This window comes from Haliotis rubra, unplaced genomic scaffold, assembly GCF_003918875.1.
Source record: "Haliotis rubra isolate DU_JTF1 unplaced genomic scaffold, ASM391887v1 Scf24, whole genome shotgun sequence".
NCBI classification, from domain to species: domain Eukaryota; kingdom Metazoa; phylum Mollusca; class Gastropoda; order Lepetellida; family Haliotidae; genus Haliotis; species Haliotis rubra.
In genome coordinates, this window is record NW_025766447.1 from 1,276,366 (window position 1) to 1,295,636 (window position 19,271).

The window sequence follows — 19,271 nt, forward strand, 5'->3', positions numbered from 1 at the left end:
CTGGTCACCGACAGTTAAAATGTACGAATTCAATGACATTGCCCAGAGTCAGCGATGAACTGACATTTTCACGAACATCTCGCACATTACCACTGAGCCAATGTTTTTTATATTAAAAGTGACGTTTAGCATATTACGGTAGTTTTTACTTAATTTACTTCACTGAAACTTTTTCCGAGATCTTAAGCGAGCATTGATCCATCCATTTCCCATATGACTGGCGTCGGTGCCTCGCGGAAAAAAATATAATTCTGTATTTGGCCAATACAGTTACCTTCGACCCGAGAGACGATTCCATCAGTGCTTGGATATAAATTACACGAACAATTGCTTCGAAACTAAATTTGATCAAACAAAACTAAAGAAAGCAACACTTTTGATGCATTATCGCTAACTCCGGTTTGACGTTAAATATAGTTTTGCAATAGAATATTGCAGCCATGGCTATGCAATACACACATTGTTGTAAAAAGTAAAAGCAACAACCGCGTGATGCATCTTCATGTTCACTATTCTGCAACCCCCAAGTCGCCGCCTATTGTGGACTTCTTTCCACTTCCCGTGGTTCACCTGGAAATATCTGGGTTGAGGATTCCAAAATGTCCTCAAGAATTGATCGGTCTTTGATAATGTGTTGGCTGGACGCATGCGTTTCGTGGGGACAAACTTTGACTTTTGTTCGTGTTATCAACCGCTAGTTTTTTTTCCAAACTTGACTGCTTACGGCATGCTGTGATTATTCTGACAGAAAGTGTGTGTAGTACCAAAGGAGTTGCGGTTACTGTTGTTGAGAACGCCACTCCCAACTCTTAATTCCCCCACATCGTAAAAGCGAGTTGCCGTTATTACTGCCGAGCAAACCACCCCTCTGTAAAAGCCCAACCCCTCAACCCTCTGTATGTGCAAGGTGCCCTTCTTGCTGCAGAACCCCACCCAACTTTCTACCATTAACACTTTTCCCTGAGTACATAAAAGAGAATGAAACCAAGTGACTCCATAAACAATCGACAAATACAACGCACCGAAGTGATATCAGAAACAAAACCCGTAAAGAAATGAAGTAATGATTTTAACCCGCTCAACGCAAGCTTGTGACACAGAGCCATCTATCACTTTCACATCCGCTCCGAAACAAATATCTATCAAGTGTAAATTGTTCAGACCAATTTAAAACGTTTGGCCTCAGTGGGGCGACTCTGTAATGAAATCTTGCCGTCATCCACCTATACTGATCGACTGAGGAAAAAAGCCTAGTTTTGTTGCCGAACTTCAGCGAGTAGGCAAGCTTTCAGTTTGTACTGGTTAACGCTTGTCATCTTCCCCTCGTCATGAGTTGTGTCCACTATTTCCTCTTCCATGTAATGTCTTTATTTTTTTCCGACAGGGTACTAAACTGTAAAACTAAAACAGCTCTCTTCTTGTAAAACAAGTGACAATTATATTTCTTTGTGTTAACGCCATGTGCCTGTTTCGCTGTGATGTACCTCATGTCGTTATGGAGTACCTCGCGTCAGTGTCTCTCTGGTTCTTGCTGTCAAATGTGTGCCATCGACCACACTCATCCCCGTAACTAATGAATGAAGTCTCAATGACTTATGATCGATCTAATCTGGAATGTTTCGTTTCAGCGTCAAATCTCTTTAGTAATAGTATGAAATGGATTCAATTTGAGATCCCTCAATATAGAGCCAAGACAAAGTCGTATTGACATTACTGCATGATGTTTAACACAGCTTTGCTTTATCGGAATTTGTATTGTAAATTTATGACGAAAGTGATGGAAGCATTACTGCCCCGACAAACGTACCACCATGACGACAGTAAGAGAGACACTAAAGAACACTACAGGACACTACGGGACACTACAGAAAACTACGGGACACTGCAGAACACTACAGGACACTGTAGGACAATACAGGACACTGCAAGACACTACGGGACACTGCAAGACACTACGGGACACTGCAGAACACTACAGGACACTATAGGACACTGCAGGACACTACGGGACACTACAGGACACTACAGGGCACTGCAGGACACTGCCCCACTAACACTGGAAGCGTGAACTAAAGGAGACACCTCCAGATACCGCTTCTAACATTCCTGTCATACTTAGTGTAATTATCCTGTGAAAGGCTTATGTATCTAATCTATCAATCAGCCCCTCGTTGTGCTGCTGTGTCATGGTTGTATGGGATATTCCTGTCATTTAATCCCAATCAATACAATCCAAAGAACAATCCTGTCTCATTGGCTATTATAGTCAATTTTCACTGGATATTATATCGGCAAATTGCGTTTCAAGCGGCGAAATCCCAGAGGGAAGCACGGTGACACAGTCAGTGTCGAGTGAGTGAGTGAGTCAGTCAGTGAGTCAGTGAGATGAGTGAGTGAGACAGAAACTCCAGCATGTAGGGAGGATCACCGTGACGGTTTAATGTGCTATAGTTTTGGCACATATTGTCAACTCACCAGATATCGCCAATACAACGTGACCCTCATCGTGACACACATTAAATTGGAGTGTGTCCATATTTGCGTCAAAGTGTGTTCTTGTGTGGCAGTTGTTCCCCAGTTCTGTCATGTCGTTGTTGTATGTGACGGGGTACACGGGAAGAACAGGATAAGCTGTTATCACTCTTAGACAGTGATTCATCAACAAATGGCCAAGATACAGTCGGAACTGTACAAGAAACTCTAGCGCTAACTCAGATTTCTTAAAGGGTTTGTGGCTTGTATTTCCATCTGTAGGTATTAAATGATTTACAAACCTACATACAGTGAGATACTAGCAGGTAACTAACGCAGTTAGAGTGAGTGAATTGAGTTTAACACCGCAATAGTCAGTATTCATGTCGTAACACGATAGGTTAGCTACACATGAGTCGAAACATGAAGTACAACGGGTCTTGTCGTTCACCGGTTTGCTCAAACCATGCTGTACGGATATTGTGTTGACAAACCTAGAACAGGACGAACAGACATTCTAAGCCAATGTTATCAGGCACGATTGAGAGAAGCAACTCTGAACATCGAATCGTGGCACCTAGTTTTTCACCGAGTCCTAAAGCTGGAACGGAAAGTGTCATGACACCACACTCAGGGACTATGCGACGTGGCCGACCTGAAACGACGGTAGCTTGCTGCTATGTGTGTTGGGGAATTCTCAGAGGAAGTGGAAGAACCCGAATGGTTTTGCGGCCAAATTAAAAGGATTGATAGAAATGGCCTTTATCACACATCATACGCCTGTGATGAAAGGTGGGTGTGAATGCGCCGCATCTTCCGTCAGTAGTTCCATCGAGGGGGACTATCTTCCGTCAGTAGTTCCATCGAGGGGGACTATCCTGCTATCCGGAGAAGGCGTGGGATTATCAGCGTTGCCGCTCGCTCCTACATCTATTATAGTAATCCATACCACCACAGATAGGAACTGTCTTATATAACCGATCTCTTTGATATCGCGAACATGATCAGTTTAACGCTCCACGGATCTTCCCTCTTAGCTGCATGACAACTGAAACATCCACATCTTCATCTCCTGGAAAGTGCAACATTACGGGGACGATATATGCCTGCCGGATTGTGACGTGTTTATGAGAGATATACGACCGCACGGATATCCGGGTTTTCAAGTGTTTATGAAAAAAAACAGATTCCCGAACACGTAAATGTCAGACGCGACGTAATAATTATGAACGTACAAATCCATTCAACATTTTTATAATCCTTTCGATGTTTCAAATGTCACATATTTCACCCGTCGATCCCTAAATGTATATCACAGCTTACCTATCGCTCAAGTTGTATGTTTCAGCGTACCCTTCGGCAACATTAAAGCATAATTATAAACTTGACTTCTTGGAAAAAAAAATGTTAAGACATTCAAACTTGCAGAGTTTATAGATTATGCTGGCCAATAGTCACGGTGACGTAAGATCTTCCAGATCTTCGTAGCAGTCGGAAACGGTTGTGTATGACATTTGTCTTCAAAACGAATAATACACGCAGTGCGATCGAATCTTTGAATCCCCTCGACGGCTCCCTCTTGCTATTAGTTTCAACTCACATTGTCTAAATTGTATTAACATTTTATCATAGTTTATCGATGTTATACGTGAATCCGATAAAATATGTAAATGTACCAACCCAAGGAGAAACTATACAATCTATGCAATGTCTGCTTGCTCCGTGAGCTGTTGACTAATGTGTCCTGTAAATTGAAGATATATGTTTCTCGATGAACACACAAACATGACGTCATATCATTTTTGTAAGCGTGACATTTTAGAATGAAGCGTCTTCAGTAAAATGGCAAACAAATGAAATGAACAATAAGACAATTTCCTCATAATGTTTCATCAACACAGCCACAGGCATCCAGAAGACTTCCGATCCGAGTTCTCTGCACGCACCCTGTGTTTCTCTACTATAGTCTTCACTATTACATCCTATACATACTGAAGTTCATAAACGCGGTCTTCTCAATACATGAGGATATAGCCTGTTCGCCGTGCTAATTCTTGTAACGGACTGGCACTTTGGTACCTCACATGACCGTAAACCTTCTAACGAAAGTGTTTAATCAGAACTAAAACCGAACAACAAAAATCGTTCATTACGTTCCATGCTCACAGTGTGCATATGATCCAAATGTACAACCAGCAGTATATGTCTGAAGCCACCAATGTGACTCACTATTCATCGTTGATGACAATATATAAAATGCATATGGCTTCTGGCATCGAATATCCTCAAATCAAGCTGTCTCCAACATACAGAGGGCAGGGTGTCACCTTCACGATGTGAGCGCTTTTTGCCCTTTTTCGGGCAGAGTATTCACAGGGAAAGGGAAGGCTTCAAGCTGATCCAAGACCAACAAGACCTTCAGCTGCTACTTCAGCTTCCACTTTCACGGAGGAAAATGTTCATAAAATACATGATATGATAGGTGATGATTGACGATCACCACGGGCCATGTAGTCAATATAGTCTCTCATGAAGGAGTTGAGAGCATTCCGGTGAATGAACTGGGCATGACAAAGGTTGCATGACGACGGGTCACTAGACTTTTGCCTCCCGATCAGAAAAGATCAAGTTCATCATGTGTCGTGAGTATTTACTGCCGCAGACCCAGCTGCTAACCTGTTGGTAACAGTGCTGAGTCTTGGATTTTCGCCTTTCACCCAGAGGCTAAACAACAGCCAAGACCGAGGAATCATCTCCTTTTCAAAGAGAGCAGATTCTGTTCCATGAGCTGACTGGATGGCGTCTTCGGTTTTCAGGGATTTTACAAGCCGAGTTGATCGGGAAAGGTCAGGCGATTAATGGTCAGTGTCGTGCCAGTCTGACAAGGCAACAACGTCAGAGTATCAAGTTTAAACCTCGCAAATAGCATCACCTACGCTACGTTTTTCCACCAGGACAATGCACTCCAGATTGTGGCTTTGACCAGGCTGAAAAGGCACAAGAGTCAGTGCCGTCATATTTTCACTGTTTCACAGAGTCATCTATTTGTCAAATAATATCAAACAGGGCGCTGAACGCCATTGGCGGCCTTCTACACCAGTGGGATCGAGGCACTCCAGCATTTGGAGCTGAGTTGTGCCGACCTCTGAGTGGATTATGTTTATATACTATATAGCAACTATCACATTGAACGCAGATCATCACTGTAAGGTGACAGGAGAATACGATATAACTGGTTCCACCTTGGAATACAGAATATGTTTATTACGACAAGAATATACATGATGATAAACACTGACGGTGATTCAGATAGTTAGATTTATTCCAAATGTGTGTTAGGTAATAATCACTTTAACATTTAATGCCACTTTTAACCTTCTCGAAGTTTGAGATGCAATCATAAAACGGTTAAATATCTTCTGAAATGTTGATATCTATTTAAATGGACATCAGGTTATCGCACAGATAGCGCTGCCAACTATGTCATATTGCATTATGTCCTTGCGCGAAACTGAACCAAATTGTCGGTACTTCTTTCATCTGGTTGCTTATACCAGGAAAGATTTTGGTTGATTAGGTTAAAGTCGTCTCAAGTGAGGTCATGTATGTTACCGGTGTACACAGACTAAGTATCTGTCTGTGTTTAAATTAGTCCTGGACGCTATCGGATACCTGACGAAGTCACACACGTTTAAATGAGGTAGCCTATACATATTGCTGGGGACTGTCAGCAATCAACGCGACAAGCAACCTTGTTATCTAGACTTCCTATTGTGGAGCACTTCCTCACCAGTCTATTGTTATTGTTGTCTCCGAGTGCGCCCCGGGGTGCTCAGGTGGTGCTGCCCCACCCACTTCCAAACAAACATGTCAATCACACAGCCCAATTGTCTATTTCACATCAATAGAATACAGGCCGTCAACGCTGGAGAATATCCAGCCTGGATTATCCTCTAAATAGATTATACTAGGCGTGGAGCAAAACACCCGGCAAAATTATGTGGACAGACCACTGAACATCAAAAGAGACACGTTGTTGTCAGAAAAGGGTAACATTTCCTGTCGCACCGGTTACATTCGCCACTCACACAATTTGAATGAATATTTAGTATTAATTGTTGTTTGGTGCCCGAAGATTAGTTGAGTCATCAAGAAGAAATGCCAAACCTCGTATAACAGAATCCCTAACAACTTTTTTTTTTCAACATTAACACATTCAGCTTTGAACAAAACAAGTTCAGCGAAGGTTATAACACATTCATTGGCTGCCATTCTGTAGTGGATATAACGTGTTCATTACACTATAAACACACGAGCGTCGGCTATAACACGTACAGTGTGGGCTTCCGTTCTGTGGTGGATATAACATGTTCATTACACTATAAACACACGAGCGTCGGCTATAACACGTACAGTGTGGGCTTCCGTTCTGTGGTGGATATAACATGTTCATTACACTATAAACACACGAGCGTCGGCTATAACACGTACAGTGTGGGCTTCCGTTCTGTGGTGGATATAACATGTTCATTACGCTATAAACACACGAGCGTCGGCTATAACACGTACAGTGTGGGCTTCCGTTCTGTGGTGGATATAACATGTTCATTACACTATAAACACATGAGTGTCGGCTATAACACGTACAGTGTGGGCTTCCGTTCTGTGGTGGATATAACATGTTCATTACACTATAAACACACGAGCGTCGGCTATAACACGTACAGTGTGGGCTTACGTTCTGTGGTGGATATAACATGTTCATTACACTATAAACACACGAGCGTCGGCTATAACACGTACAGTGTGGGCTTCCGTTCTGTGGTGGATATAACATGTTCATTACACTATAAACACATGAGTGTCGGCTATAACACGTACAGTGTGGGCTTCCGTTCTGTGGTGGATATAACATGTTCATTACACTATAAACACATGAGTGTCGGCTATAACACGTACAGCGTGGGCTGCCGTTCTGTGGTGGATATAACATGTTCATTACACTATAAACACACGAGCGTCGGCTATAACACGTACAGTGTGGGCTTCCGTTCTGTGGTGGATATAACATGTTCATTACACTATAAACACATGAGTGTCGGCTATAACACGTACAGTGTGAGCTGCCGTTCTGTGGTGGATATAACATGTTCATTACACTATAAACACACGAGTGTCGGCTATAACACGTACAGTGTGGGCTTCCGTTCTGTGGTGGATATAACATGTTCATTACGCTATAAACACATGAGTGTCGGCTATAACACGTACAGCGTGGGCTGCCGTTCTGTGATGGATATAACATGTTTATTACACTATAAACACATGAGTGTCGGCTATAACACGTACAGTGTGGGCTGCCGTTCTGTGATGGTTGTAACACGTTAGGATGTACACAGCAAAACACCATCTTAGGCTGTAAAATGTTCGTAATAGGTTATATAAAGTTTATTAAATGATAGATTTAGGCTATACAATGTTAAACAAAACCACTCACAAGTCAATCCGTAACCTTATGAAATGTTCATCAGAGGCTATAACACGTTCATCAGAGGCTATAACATGTTCATCAGAGGCTATAACATGTTCATCAGAGGCTATAACATGTTCATCAGAGGTTATAACATGTTCATCACAGACAGTTATGCTGAATGTTGATATAAGATTTGTCACACGTTCAATGCGTCATAACACCTTTGATACAGTTCATACCACGTTCAGTGTGTTATAACAGCTTCGATACAGTTCATACCACGTTCAGCGTGTTATAACAGTTTCGATACAGTTCATACCACGTTCAGTATGTTATAACAGCTTCGATACAGCTTATACCACGTTCAGTGTTGTTATAACAGCTTCGATACAGCTCATAACACGTTCACTGTGTGTTATAACACCTTCGATACAGCCCATAACACTTTCAGTATGTGTTATATAACACCTTCGATACAGCTCATAACACGTTCAGTCTTGATATATTTTAGAAATCTGTTGTTTCTACATGATGAACATTCCGCGAACCGTTGACCCAGTATATTGGAGTAGAAATTGTATTTATCTTTGTAGTCAGACAAACTTCGAGTTATCCATGTTCTTGATGAGAACATCTGTAAAGAAGAGATTCTACTGCCTACCTTCTCTCCTACATGTCCTTAAAGCCCCTGTTGCAATAAACATAATCGTATTGTGCGTCATCGTCATCCAAAACAAGACGGATGCAATGTAAAACAGCCATTACTAAAACCATATGAGAGCATCTTCGGGGCTTGCAGATGAAGACACTGACATAAGCCATACAGACAAAACGTAAACTAACTCTATTTGTTATTAGCGTCTGGAAAAAGGAATAAATATAAACGATTAATACTGAAAGCGCAGAATAATCTTGCATTGCATTGCCCAAGACAGAATTCATACTCGAGGATTTAGTTGAATGCAGATTTTATTGACATGTTGTCGACTGAAGTATTCACGTGCCACATGCAACAACTGACAGAAATATTGAAATTGTCAAAACGAATGTCCTTTGTCAGTTATAGCACCTGATATGTGCACAGCTAAACGGCTCCAGTGTTCGGTCATATCTGCTTGTTCAAATACGTCATGCCTGTTATGGCCACTGGAGGCACCAGGCAGCCCACACCGGGAATTCTCTGGCACTGTCGTCTAAGTAGCTGCAAGACGCATTGCAGAGTTACCTCCCTTAGGCTTGCTATGATCCAGTGACCGCGGGCTTTAATCCCAGATTCGCAATATCACTTTTCGTAGGTTTAATAATCTTTGAAATATATAGGGCCCACGCCACTTTTCTCAGCCTTCCAATATTAAGCTGGCTTATGTTGAAATTCTGATCCAAGTGGGCGTAAGACATTGCTCAACACCCAGCCACTCAATCTTCCATGCCAGATTGAATCTTCACGGAAACTTGCCCGTTCTTGTATGTCCTCAATTCAATGATGTTACCGGAACATCAGCATCAAACAAACTGTATCATTTCCAGAACTACTTAACCTTGGAGAACAATCAGATATGTCATTCTATTTAAATAGTAGTCTAGTGGTTAAAGCGTTCGCTCGTCATGCCGAAGACCCTGGGTTCAATTCTCCAGATTGGTACAATGTGTGAAGCCCATTTCTGGTGTCCCCTGGAATATTGTTAAAAGCGGCGTAAAACTAAACTCACTATTTAAATATACACCTGGCAGATCACAAATCAGATTCCCCAGGTTCCTTCCCCAAAGTGACACTGTTGTTGACCCCAACCCCCTGTGTTTGTTTCATTACTGTCAATTCAATTTTCCTCACAGTCGATCTGGGTTAACTGCAATTATACAACAAGGGTGCGTCGTTTTCATTGTTGCGGTGGGTCGTATTCCTCGTAACGTCAGCGCACGCGAAACGCACCAAGGTCAGACGATTGGATTCGGACGAGAGGAGAGAGCATCAGCTATAATGGTTTTACATCGCCGGGCAAATAGGACCGCGTTCCTGGCAAATATAGATCTAACACTCTAACACCCCTAGTCCACATTGTACTTCAGTGAGGCGCTCAATTATACACAAATTGACAAAAGGAACCGCTGTGCGAACTGCTTTGACAGTGTTAGATAATTTGGACAGGTAAATCAATCGGTTAAGTGACCTGTTCATATAGTCACGTCAATGTATTCAGCCTATTAGTCAGTAATGTACGAAGATTAGTACGTTTGTTTGTTGTTTTACGCCGCACTCACAATATTACAGCTCTACGACAGCGTCTGTACGTCAGGGAGACTGCACCGTAAGTTTCAGTGATTGACATCATGAGCAGTGATCTACGCAATGGAATACGATGACATGCATGAACCAAGTCACTGAACCTAACCATCCTAGCCAGGTAGCTGCTTCTTACAACAACCATAGTCGTCTCTTACATTAAGTACGGGTTGCTGGAGACCAGTTCCAACTCTGACCTCCATGGGTAATACGATAAGCGACCATCATATGATTTGTGCCTACGTTGTTTCTTCAACGACACATAATACCAAAGTTTATTTCGTTTTCTATGGACCTTCTACGCCTTCAACACTCACGTGTGTTTGATTGGATGAGACTATGGCCACGTGCAAACAAACGGAAAACTTGATATCTCGTATTGTTGAAGTTTTTGCAACATGTCTGAGAACGTCTCAGTAATATGACATGTCTTGCAGAGACGGCCAGCGGCTGGCACCAGCAACAGGAGTAAGATTTAAAAAACCTGATCTCAACTTGCAAAATTATCTCTGATCATAGAAGTGCTGTGTTCAATGAATCAGTCTTGTTTTCACTAGATGGCTACATACATTACTAATATCATGAACTACACGTGCACATCTGTCAAGCGCACAAGACTATTCTAAGAAGCCCTTCAGTGCTACACAATGTACTGACCATGCACGTGCAAGTGAGTCTCTTATATAGTAAATACCCAGTCAGTTATCTGCCGGGTGCTTCCTAAAGTCCTGTAAATTTGGCAGCAAGCAATACTATGGCGTTAGTGTGTAAATAATCCAGATTGGAATAGACAATCAGATGATTGACATAGTCATCTGCGCAATTCGGACACAACCACATGTGTCGATCTAGTCGACAAGCCTGGCCACCTGATGTTCGACTCTTACGACAAGCGTAAACGCCTCTTATGGCAAGCATGTATTGTTTAAGGCCAGTTCTAACCCGGATCTACCCAGGTGCCTGTGAGTGATCGGGTTTGGACCCGGTATCCTAGTGGTTGATAGCAGGGACAACGTCATATCGTCAGAGGACCACCAACCAGGTCATACACAGAAGTCCTTCATTCTCCACAGCCAGCAGTGCTGTTCACCTCCCATAGGGCAACCAATACTCAGACGGAAAAGTAACGTTACCTTGCCGTCAACAATGCAAGACTGCGGGACGTAACTACAAATTATAGCATGGAATGAATCTATGCAGATTTAGAAGTGAAACAAACCCCTATGTTTGCCTATGACTACAGTTCATCTGCCCTGGTTGCTTGGAAATACACAACCTTTCAAAGTTGGTTGTGCTTCTGCTTTGAGTAGTATACATTGGAAAATAACAAATACATCGTCACAGATTAAAGCAACAGGCCTATAATACATATATGTGGATAGGGGTGTGACAAGGTACTCTGAGGTCTTATACTGTTGAAGTTATCGAAGAAAGACTTTCGTTTGTCAGTATCCGTATAAAACACTGAGTAGCATAAGAAGGCAAATGATCGCTATGACATCAACTCAAGCAATATGAGTTTATTACTTTTCGAATCGAGTCTTGCCTATACCAGAAGAGCACATATCAGACGAAATATTATAAAAAATCATATTAGGATATGTGCCGCCAAACATATTCCAATTGTTGTTATGATACATATCTCAGATATAGAGTTACTGTTCAGGCAGTCAAACAAGTGAGTGGCATAACTATGTGTAAATTTGCAAAAAAGATTACTCGTATAGACGTTTGGGGCAGAAAAATGATGATTGACGTTGATATTCCACGCTCTAACCCCCTTGGCAATTTCTACAGCTCCCCTACAATGGACAGTCAAGACTCGTCTTGTTTATTTGCCCTTCAGTTGGAATGAAAAAATAAGGATGGCTCATGCACCTAGACAGTGCCACATTAATAATGCAACTGATCAGCTTTCTCGCCTTAAGTCGCTGTAACATTTGATGCATTCAGATGTCTGGTGACGTCCTTCAAAGCTCTTTTAAAACTCACATTGCAGTCAGTGATTATGTGACAATATGGGGTTTCCGCCAAATGAATTAACGTTGAGCAATGAATGTAATTTGGTATACCTTACATGTAGTGAACGATATTCTTACATAGGTACTCTGATCACCGCTCCCGTTGTATCGTAGCGGAAGTGGTACGATTCTCTGTCTGCGTTAAATGCTGATACTTGTTGTTTCATTGCCTGGCGCTTAGTATTAAGGGGATAAGACAAGGGCTGGTCTCCTCGCAAACGCTGGACGATATCTGAATGGGGAATCCATGTTTACCTGAGCCAGTACTATCAAATAATTCTGAAATGAGAAAGCAGCCTCACACGTGAATTTACGTCTCTATGTACGCGAATTACGTTTGAACGCACCGAAACTGAATACATTACTTCATGGAAGTAAGTGACTTAATACCCGTTTATACATGCAATTAACAACACTCATTTTGGTAGACATTTTTGCCGTTGTAATTAGTGAGGTCTTTTAGTAATTTCGACCAAGTCCACAAGCGTAGAAAATATAACCCGCCCTTACCATGATGCTAAGCTCTTGAGGCGATGTGCTTAGATATCCATAACGTGATTTTCAAGAACATCAACTTAGGCTGCAGGTATATCGATACTTATATATAATTTAATATTCATTGAATAGGAAATTCCATTCAACCGATTTGCCCAAATGAGAAGTAGGAGACGAGTGAGGCCGCCTCCACTGTTTCATATTTAGATCTGCGCATATAGATCCAGAACGACAAAAGTCCCCTACAAGGCTGCATGAAAAGAGAAGGGAGATGACTTTAAATTTCGAATAGTCAATTTTCCCTTTACGTTGTACAATATTCTCGCCTTAGGTGTCTACGTTTCAAAACGTTTCAAAAGATTTCAAACGCGTTAAACGACTCTTGCTCGAAAGCCTTTTAGATCATGTTCACAACATAAGGCCCGAGTAAAGCTTTCAAAACTTTTAGTGAGACATGACAGGACATTTCGATATTTGCTGCACAAGGATCAGAATTATGTCCGATGCAGTTCCCTATTTTTCACTTGTACCATATGTGCCCGGGTATCTGTTACAGGTGAACACTTGACTTGCCATTGCATGAGTTTGTGACGGGTTCTACCTGTGGCACCACGACTACCTGGTATAATCACTATTTAATTGTGATTGTGATTCTGTGACACATGCTCATTAAACAGTCAGAAAAACACAATCTGCTCTGCTTTTAGTACAGATTTGTCATGAATATAGAAAAGGGTTGTTGTTGTTAGCATTATAAACTAGCGAGCAAAAAATAGTATAACACCTAATAATGTCACACAAACGAATACCAACGAGAGTTGTAATACAATGTATATACAATTATTTGCCTATCTACTGTAGTGACAACTGATGTATGTATCAATTAGAAAGTTGAAATGGACGATAATTAAAGCAAAGTCTAAAAACACATTTTTGCACGTGAAGCTCCAAAACGTTGGGTCTTTCCTGTCCTCGCTTGCCGTCAATGTGTCCGGAAAACATACAGCTAAGAAAAACACACGTTTAAAATGGCCTGGTAAACAAAGCAACAACGCGATTGCAAGAACGTTTAATTGCACGACTACAACCACCAATAAGTTGTTTCCACGAATGATGCAGACTGGCAGTACCAAGGTCGGGTAGGCCACGTGTCACGACACCTCGAGAAGACCGACATCTGCGTACTCTCCGTCTGCGTAATCGTTCCCTACATGTGACGTCATCGGCAATAACGCCTGAATCATCGTGTCAGCAGATGGACTGTGTCCAGACGACTACGTGGTCGAGGGATCAGATGTCAGCGACCACTACGTGGCGTCCAGTTGACTCCTCAACCTGTTGTTTTGGAAACTCGTGATGTCTTACACTTGACTTTGTTTTGTTTACAATGTTACTTCAACAATGAACTCCATTTATCGTGATAGTCATGATTCGTACCAATCTATTAAACTTTACTTCACTCAAATACGGTTTGCAGTTTCGATTTTCTGTCGGTTCAAAATGGGTGTTATACTTTCTTTCGCTCGCTAGTTTAGGAATGACACCTGAAGTTCGCGAACGGGAGTCATGTCCTGCTTTAGTCATACAGACGTCCACTGCCTCCGGTTAACGTGCATCACACAGACATCCATTGAACAATGCACGTCCCATAGGCGTCCAGTGTCACCAGCCAATGAACGACACACACGCGTCCTCTGTCGCCGATCAATGTACGTCACACCGGCGTCCACAGTCGCCGGCCAACAAACGGCACATAGGTGACCTCTGTCGCCGATCATTGTATGTCAAACCGGCGTCCATAGTCGCCGGCCAACAAACGGCACACAGGTGACCTCTGCCGCCGATCATTGTACGTCACACCGACGTCTACACTCGCCGGCCAACAAACGGCACACAGGCGACCTCTCCCGCCGATCATTGTACGTCACAACGACGTCCACAGTCGCCGGCCAACAAACGGCACACAGGTGACCTCAATCGCCGATCATTGTACGTCACACCGGCGTCCACAGTCGCCGGCCAACAAACGGCACACAGGCGACCTCAATCGCCGATCATTGTACGTCACACCGGCGTCCACAGTCGCCGGCCAACAAACGGCACACAGGCGACCTCTGTCGCCGATCATTGTACGTCACACCGGCGTCCACAGTCGCCGGCCAACAAACGGCACACAGGTGACCTCTGCCGCCGATCATTGTACGTCACATAAGAATCTACTGTCACAGGTGTATATATCTAACATACTTGTCCAACGTTTACTTAGTTGGAAAAAGGGTAAGTTTAATAGTGATTTTCAACGAAGTGGATTATCAATGTAGTTCATATGCGCGCACGCGCGCGCGCACGCACGCACACACACACACACACACATTTTCGTAGTTTTGTTTGTTACTGTTTTCCGACGACCTAACTATAATCATTTGCATCAATAAACAAGGGCTATCGGATTTTGTAACGGATGGGACTGATTCTACGTAGGTAGTGCGGGAATGTCACATCACAGGTTATTTCAAATAAAATACTATCATACGTATTTTAAACTTGTGAAGTTAAGTAACCCGAGTTTGACTAAAGCACAGAAGACATACTAACCGTAAAATGTAAAAACAACTTTTGTTATTTATCATTTTTCATCCCAATCCTTATTATTATTATTATAAGTTCACACTTCTGTTCTATGAATTCCGTTCTATGTTTTTCTATTCCGATATAATCTCGCTAGTCTTGCATTACGATTTTAATGCATAGAATGAGAAGTTTAATGCATTTATTCTTCATATTTAATGTTGGTATATTGTCCTCATGTAGGAAACATGTAGAGCGACATATCTTCATAATCAAGTTCCGGACAAAGTGCTGATCATTTACCATTCATCCTAGATCTTAGGTAAATCATCTCGCACTGCCTAAACATAAAATTAAATATTGATTCGGCTTATAATCACTGAATTGAAAATTATTAATAAATCACATTACCTCGTGTATATTCCAGGGATTAGATATTCAATTCTTTATTACGGAAACAGTGTAGGAAATCGGCCCATGAATAAAACACAATAATCAATTGTTAAGACATGTTAGCATTGCATATATAATGATGATTTGATATATTTATGTATAAAGTATTTTAACTATCAATACTTAGTAGAGATACTTTCCTTAGCAGCATAGTCTTATAGATAAATAAGTTTCTTAAAAATTCACAATTAGAAGGTGGCATTACGATATTGAACTAAGACCTGGTTGGAAATCACATATATATAAACGATCAATGCTACAGTTAACGACCGAGGACGCCTGTGTCAATGCGCACGCTCCCGTTAGGATGTATATTAGATTTTAATGAAGCAAAAACGCCCGACACGTGTTAAGTCTCGCTACAAAAGTCAGTGAAATCTTATGCGATGACACCACAGGCAATACGGCAAGATTTACTTGACTTCATCAAGCATGTTTAAGGGTGAAACTTCAGAAAATGATTACAACATTTCCCAGCTAATCTTGTTTTCCGATACCTGCCTGATGGCAAATGTCGGATTGAGAGAGTTTTATTTTGATGAATTGACTGACCATACTTTAAAATGATGTGAAATGAGCTCCAATTGACGCCATCAACGTTACTGCAACTGGTTAACCGTGCTGAAATACATTACCGAGAAAGGTATTTATTTCTTTTTTCTTTTCTGTGCATTCATTTTAGAAACGTTGAATATTTCCTTCATGAGTTATGTCTATCGTACGTGAGTTACGAAAAACAATTTCTTTATTATATATTGCATTATTGTTTCCGGGGAAACCATGTCTGAATGCTAGAAACAGTGGCTGGAATAAGAACACCAGAGAACTAGGACAACATAATAGTGACTGATGAATAAGACAGTTTGACTAGAGACGCCCTCACCTGTAGTTGGTTAGCCGGACCAGGGTCCGAACCTCCGGCGAAATACGTTCTTGTATGGGTCCCTTTTGCCTGCCCACACACTAAACTTTCTCTTTTCCATCACCTTGGCTAGAGCTCGAGACAGGTACCAGTCCAACAGTTTTAGGTTTAGCCGAGCTTCAGTTAATGATCGCTTCCCAGCCCAAGAGCTGAAGGCAGCCCTCTTGTCGGAGTCGAACTCTTCTGTGGCTTCAATCTCAGAATCTCCACTGTCCCTCTTTCCTGCCCATGAGGAGAACGCCGCCCTTTTATCACCAGATAACTCTTGGTCGTCCGACGTACTCCTCTTACCTGCCCAAGCATTAAAAGCTGCCCTTTTACCTTCGGGAAAACTCCCTTCGAAATCTCTCTTCCCTGCCCAAACGCTAAAGGGTGCCCTCTTATCTTGTGAAAGTTCATCCCCTGTGCCCCTCTTCCCGGCCCAGGCACTAAAAGCAGCTCTTTTGTCAAGTTCATCCCCTAAGCTTCTCTTGCCAGCCCAGGCGCTGAAGGCCGCACGCTTATCACCTTCGTTATAGTCTCTTTTCCCGGCCCAAGCGCTAAACGCCGGCCTCTTTTCTTTAGAATCACTTTCAGGAAAGTTTTCAAGAAAGTCTCTTTTTCCGGCCCAAGCACTAAATGCTGCTCGCTTGTCACTCACTGCCGATAAGTCCTCGTTTTCTCCTGATCCTAGACCTGTGATGCCTGCTTCTAAACTGTGGGCTACACTGGCCCAAGCTGTGATTACAAGTACCCATGCGAAACCTACCTTGGGCCGGGCGGAGGGAGGCTTCCAGCTCACCATCGTGCACCTAATGGAGAAGACCTGCCCAACTTGGGACTAAATAGTCTCTTGCCTTGTGGGAGGATGAAGGCAGATCACGTGACGTGCCTTTGAATGCTATGCAAATAACGCTTTGAGGTCTGTGTTGGCCGCCGACCAATACACATGTGTGTAGTGCAACTGAAAGGTAGGCAAAGTGTTCAATAGTGTTAGCGCGTAGCCAGTGCTTGGCAGGTACACGGAGAGAGGACGGCTCGCTCTCTACGAGGACACTCGCAGGAAAGATTGATTAGCAGAAAATGCCATTCTCCTACAGATACAGTTCCATCACCGGCAGTGCGCGCATCCTCCCTTATATCTGAAACTTAACCCACACCCGTGGAAAAGCTAATGGCACGTAAAGTTTGCCGTGTCTTGATTTCCCCGCTAATTCAAGTACTTGACCATTACTGACGTGATCAAGTCGCTGAATACATAGTTTTGAATATTGAAAATATCATAGCCTTTTCAGAACATAATGGATTTTATTCATCAAATATCAAATTCTGGGATTCTTATGACATTTGTCAACATGGCAAAGGGTTTGTTTTACATGATGAATTATCCAAATTAATTCGGGACATATTGCGAAATGCGTGCGAGTGGCAGATAGTCAGTGATTCCGCCATCCCACCGCCACATAGGACTGTGTGACGTTTCTGGGCACGACTTCTGCAGCACTACAGCACCCGAGTGTTCGGACAAATCATTTACAGAAGATTTCGTCATTGTGTTTTCTTCACAGTTGTTAATACATTTACAGAAACGTCAGGCTAGTTTTACTTCTGCTTTGCTATACATATTGCAACACTCTCCCACTTCTAGTTGATAAGAGAGATATACTGTGTGGGGAATATATGCTATGTTTGTTTACAGTACCGTTATACTTAAGAGTTCAGGCAGTGGAACACATGACAACACATTGCAGTAGAGATGCTAAACGCATGGGAATAGAGCTCTCTAACACTCGGCAAAGGAGCTGAGAAATAGTGATGCGATACACACGATAATTGAGCTGAAAACACATGACAATGGGGTTGTCAAACACATGGCAATAGAGATGCTATACACATGGCAATAGAGCTGCCGAACAAATGGCAGTGGGGCTGGACAACAGAGCTGAAGGATACATGGCAATAGAGCTGAAGGACACATGGCAATAAAGCTGAAGGAAACTTGGCAATAGAGTCGAAGGACACTTGGCAATAGAGCTGAAGGACTCATGGCAATAGAGGTGGAGGGCACATGACAATAGAGCTGAATAACACATGACAATAGAGCTGAAGGACACATGGCAATAGAGCTGAATGACGCATGGCAATAGAGCTGAAGGACACTTGGCAATAGAGCTGAAGGACTCATGGCAATAGAGGTGGAGGGCACATGACAATAGAGCTGAATAACACATGACAATAGAGCTGAAGGACACATGGCAATAGAGCTGAATGACGCATGGCAATAGAGCTGAAGGACACATGGCAATAGAGCTGAATGACGCATGGCAATATAGGTGAAGGGCACATGGTAACAGTGCTATGAAACGCTTGGCAACATAGTTGGTTAACATCTGGCAGTAGTGTTTCTGTTTACGACTTGCGGTTATGAGTGACGTCCTCCTGAAGATGGGCAACCCATGGCCTAGTTCATGAACATGACAATGATAAATACTATTTTGTTTAATTTCAGGTTTATAAGCTTCTCTCTCCATATGATCACTAAGAGTTGTAGTTACACAAGAAGAAAGTAGCACTCAATGGTTTACAGGAAAGGGGTTGTGTGAGACG

General features: G+C 42.4%; 1 protein-coding gene across 1 annotated transcript in view; it reads right to left on the reverse strand.

Moving 5' to 3' along the window:
• LOC124278550 overlaps positions 1-17,701 on the reverse strand; it is a 37,997-nt gene extending 20,296 nt beyond the window's left edge. Inside the window, exon 1 of the mRNA XM_046714278.1 lies at positions 16,647-17,701. Within this exon, the coding sequence (XP_046570234.1) occupies positions 16,657-17,469 (813 nt within the window). The 5' untranslated portion in view covers positions 17,470-17,701 and the 3' untranslated portion in view covers positions 16,647-16,656. The remainder of the gene's footprint in view (positions 1-16,646) is intronic.
• Between the last annotated feature and the right edge of the window lie 1,570 nt (positions 17,702-19,271).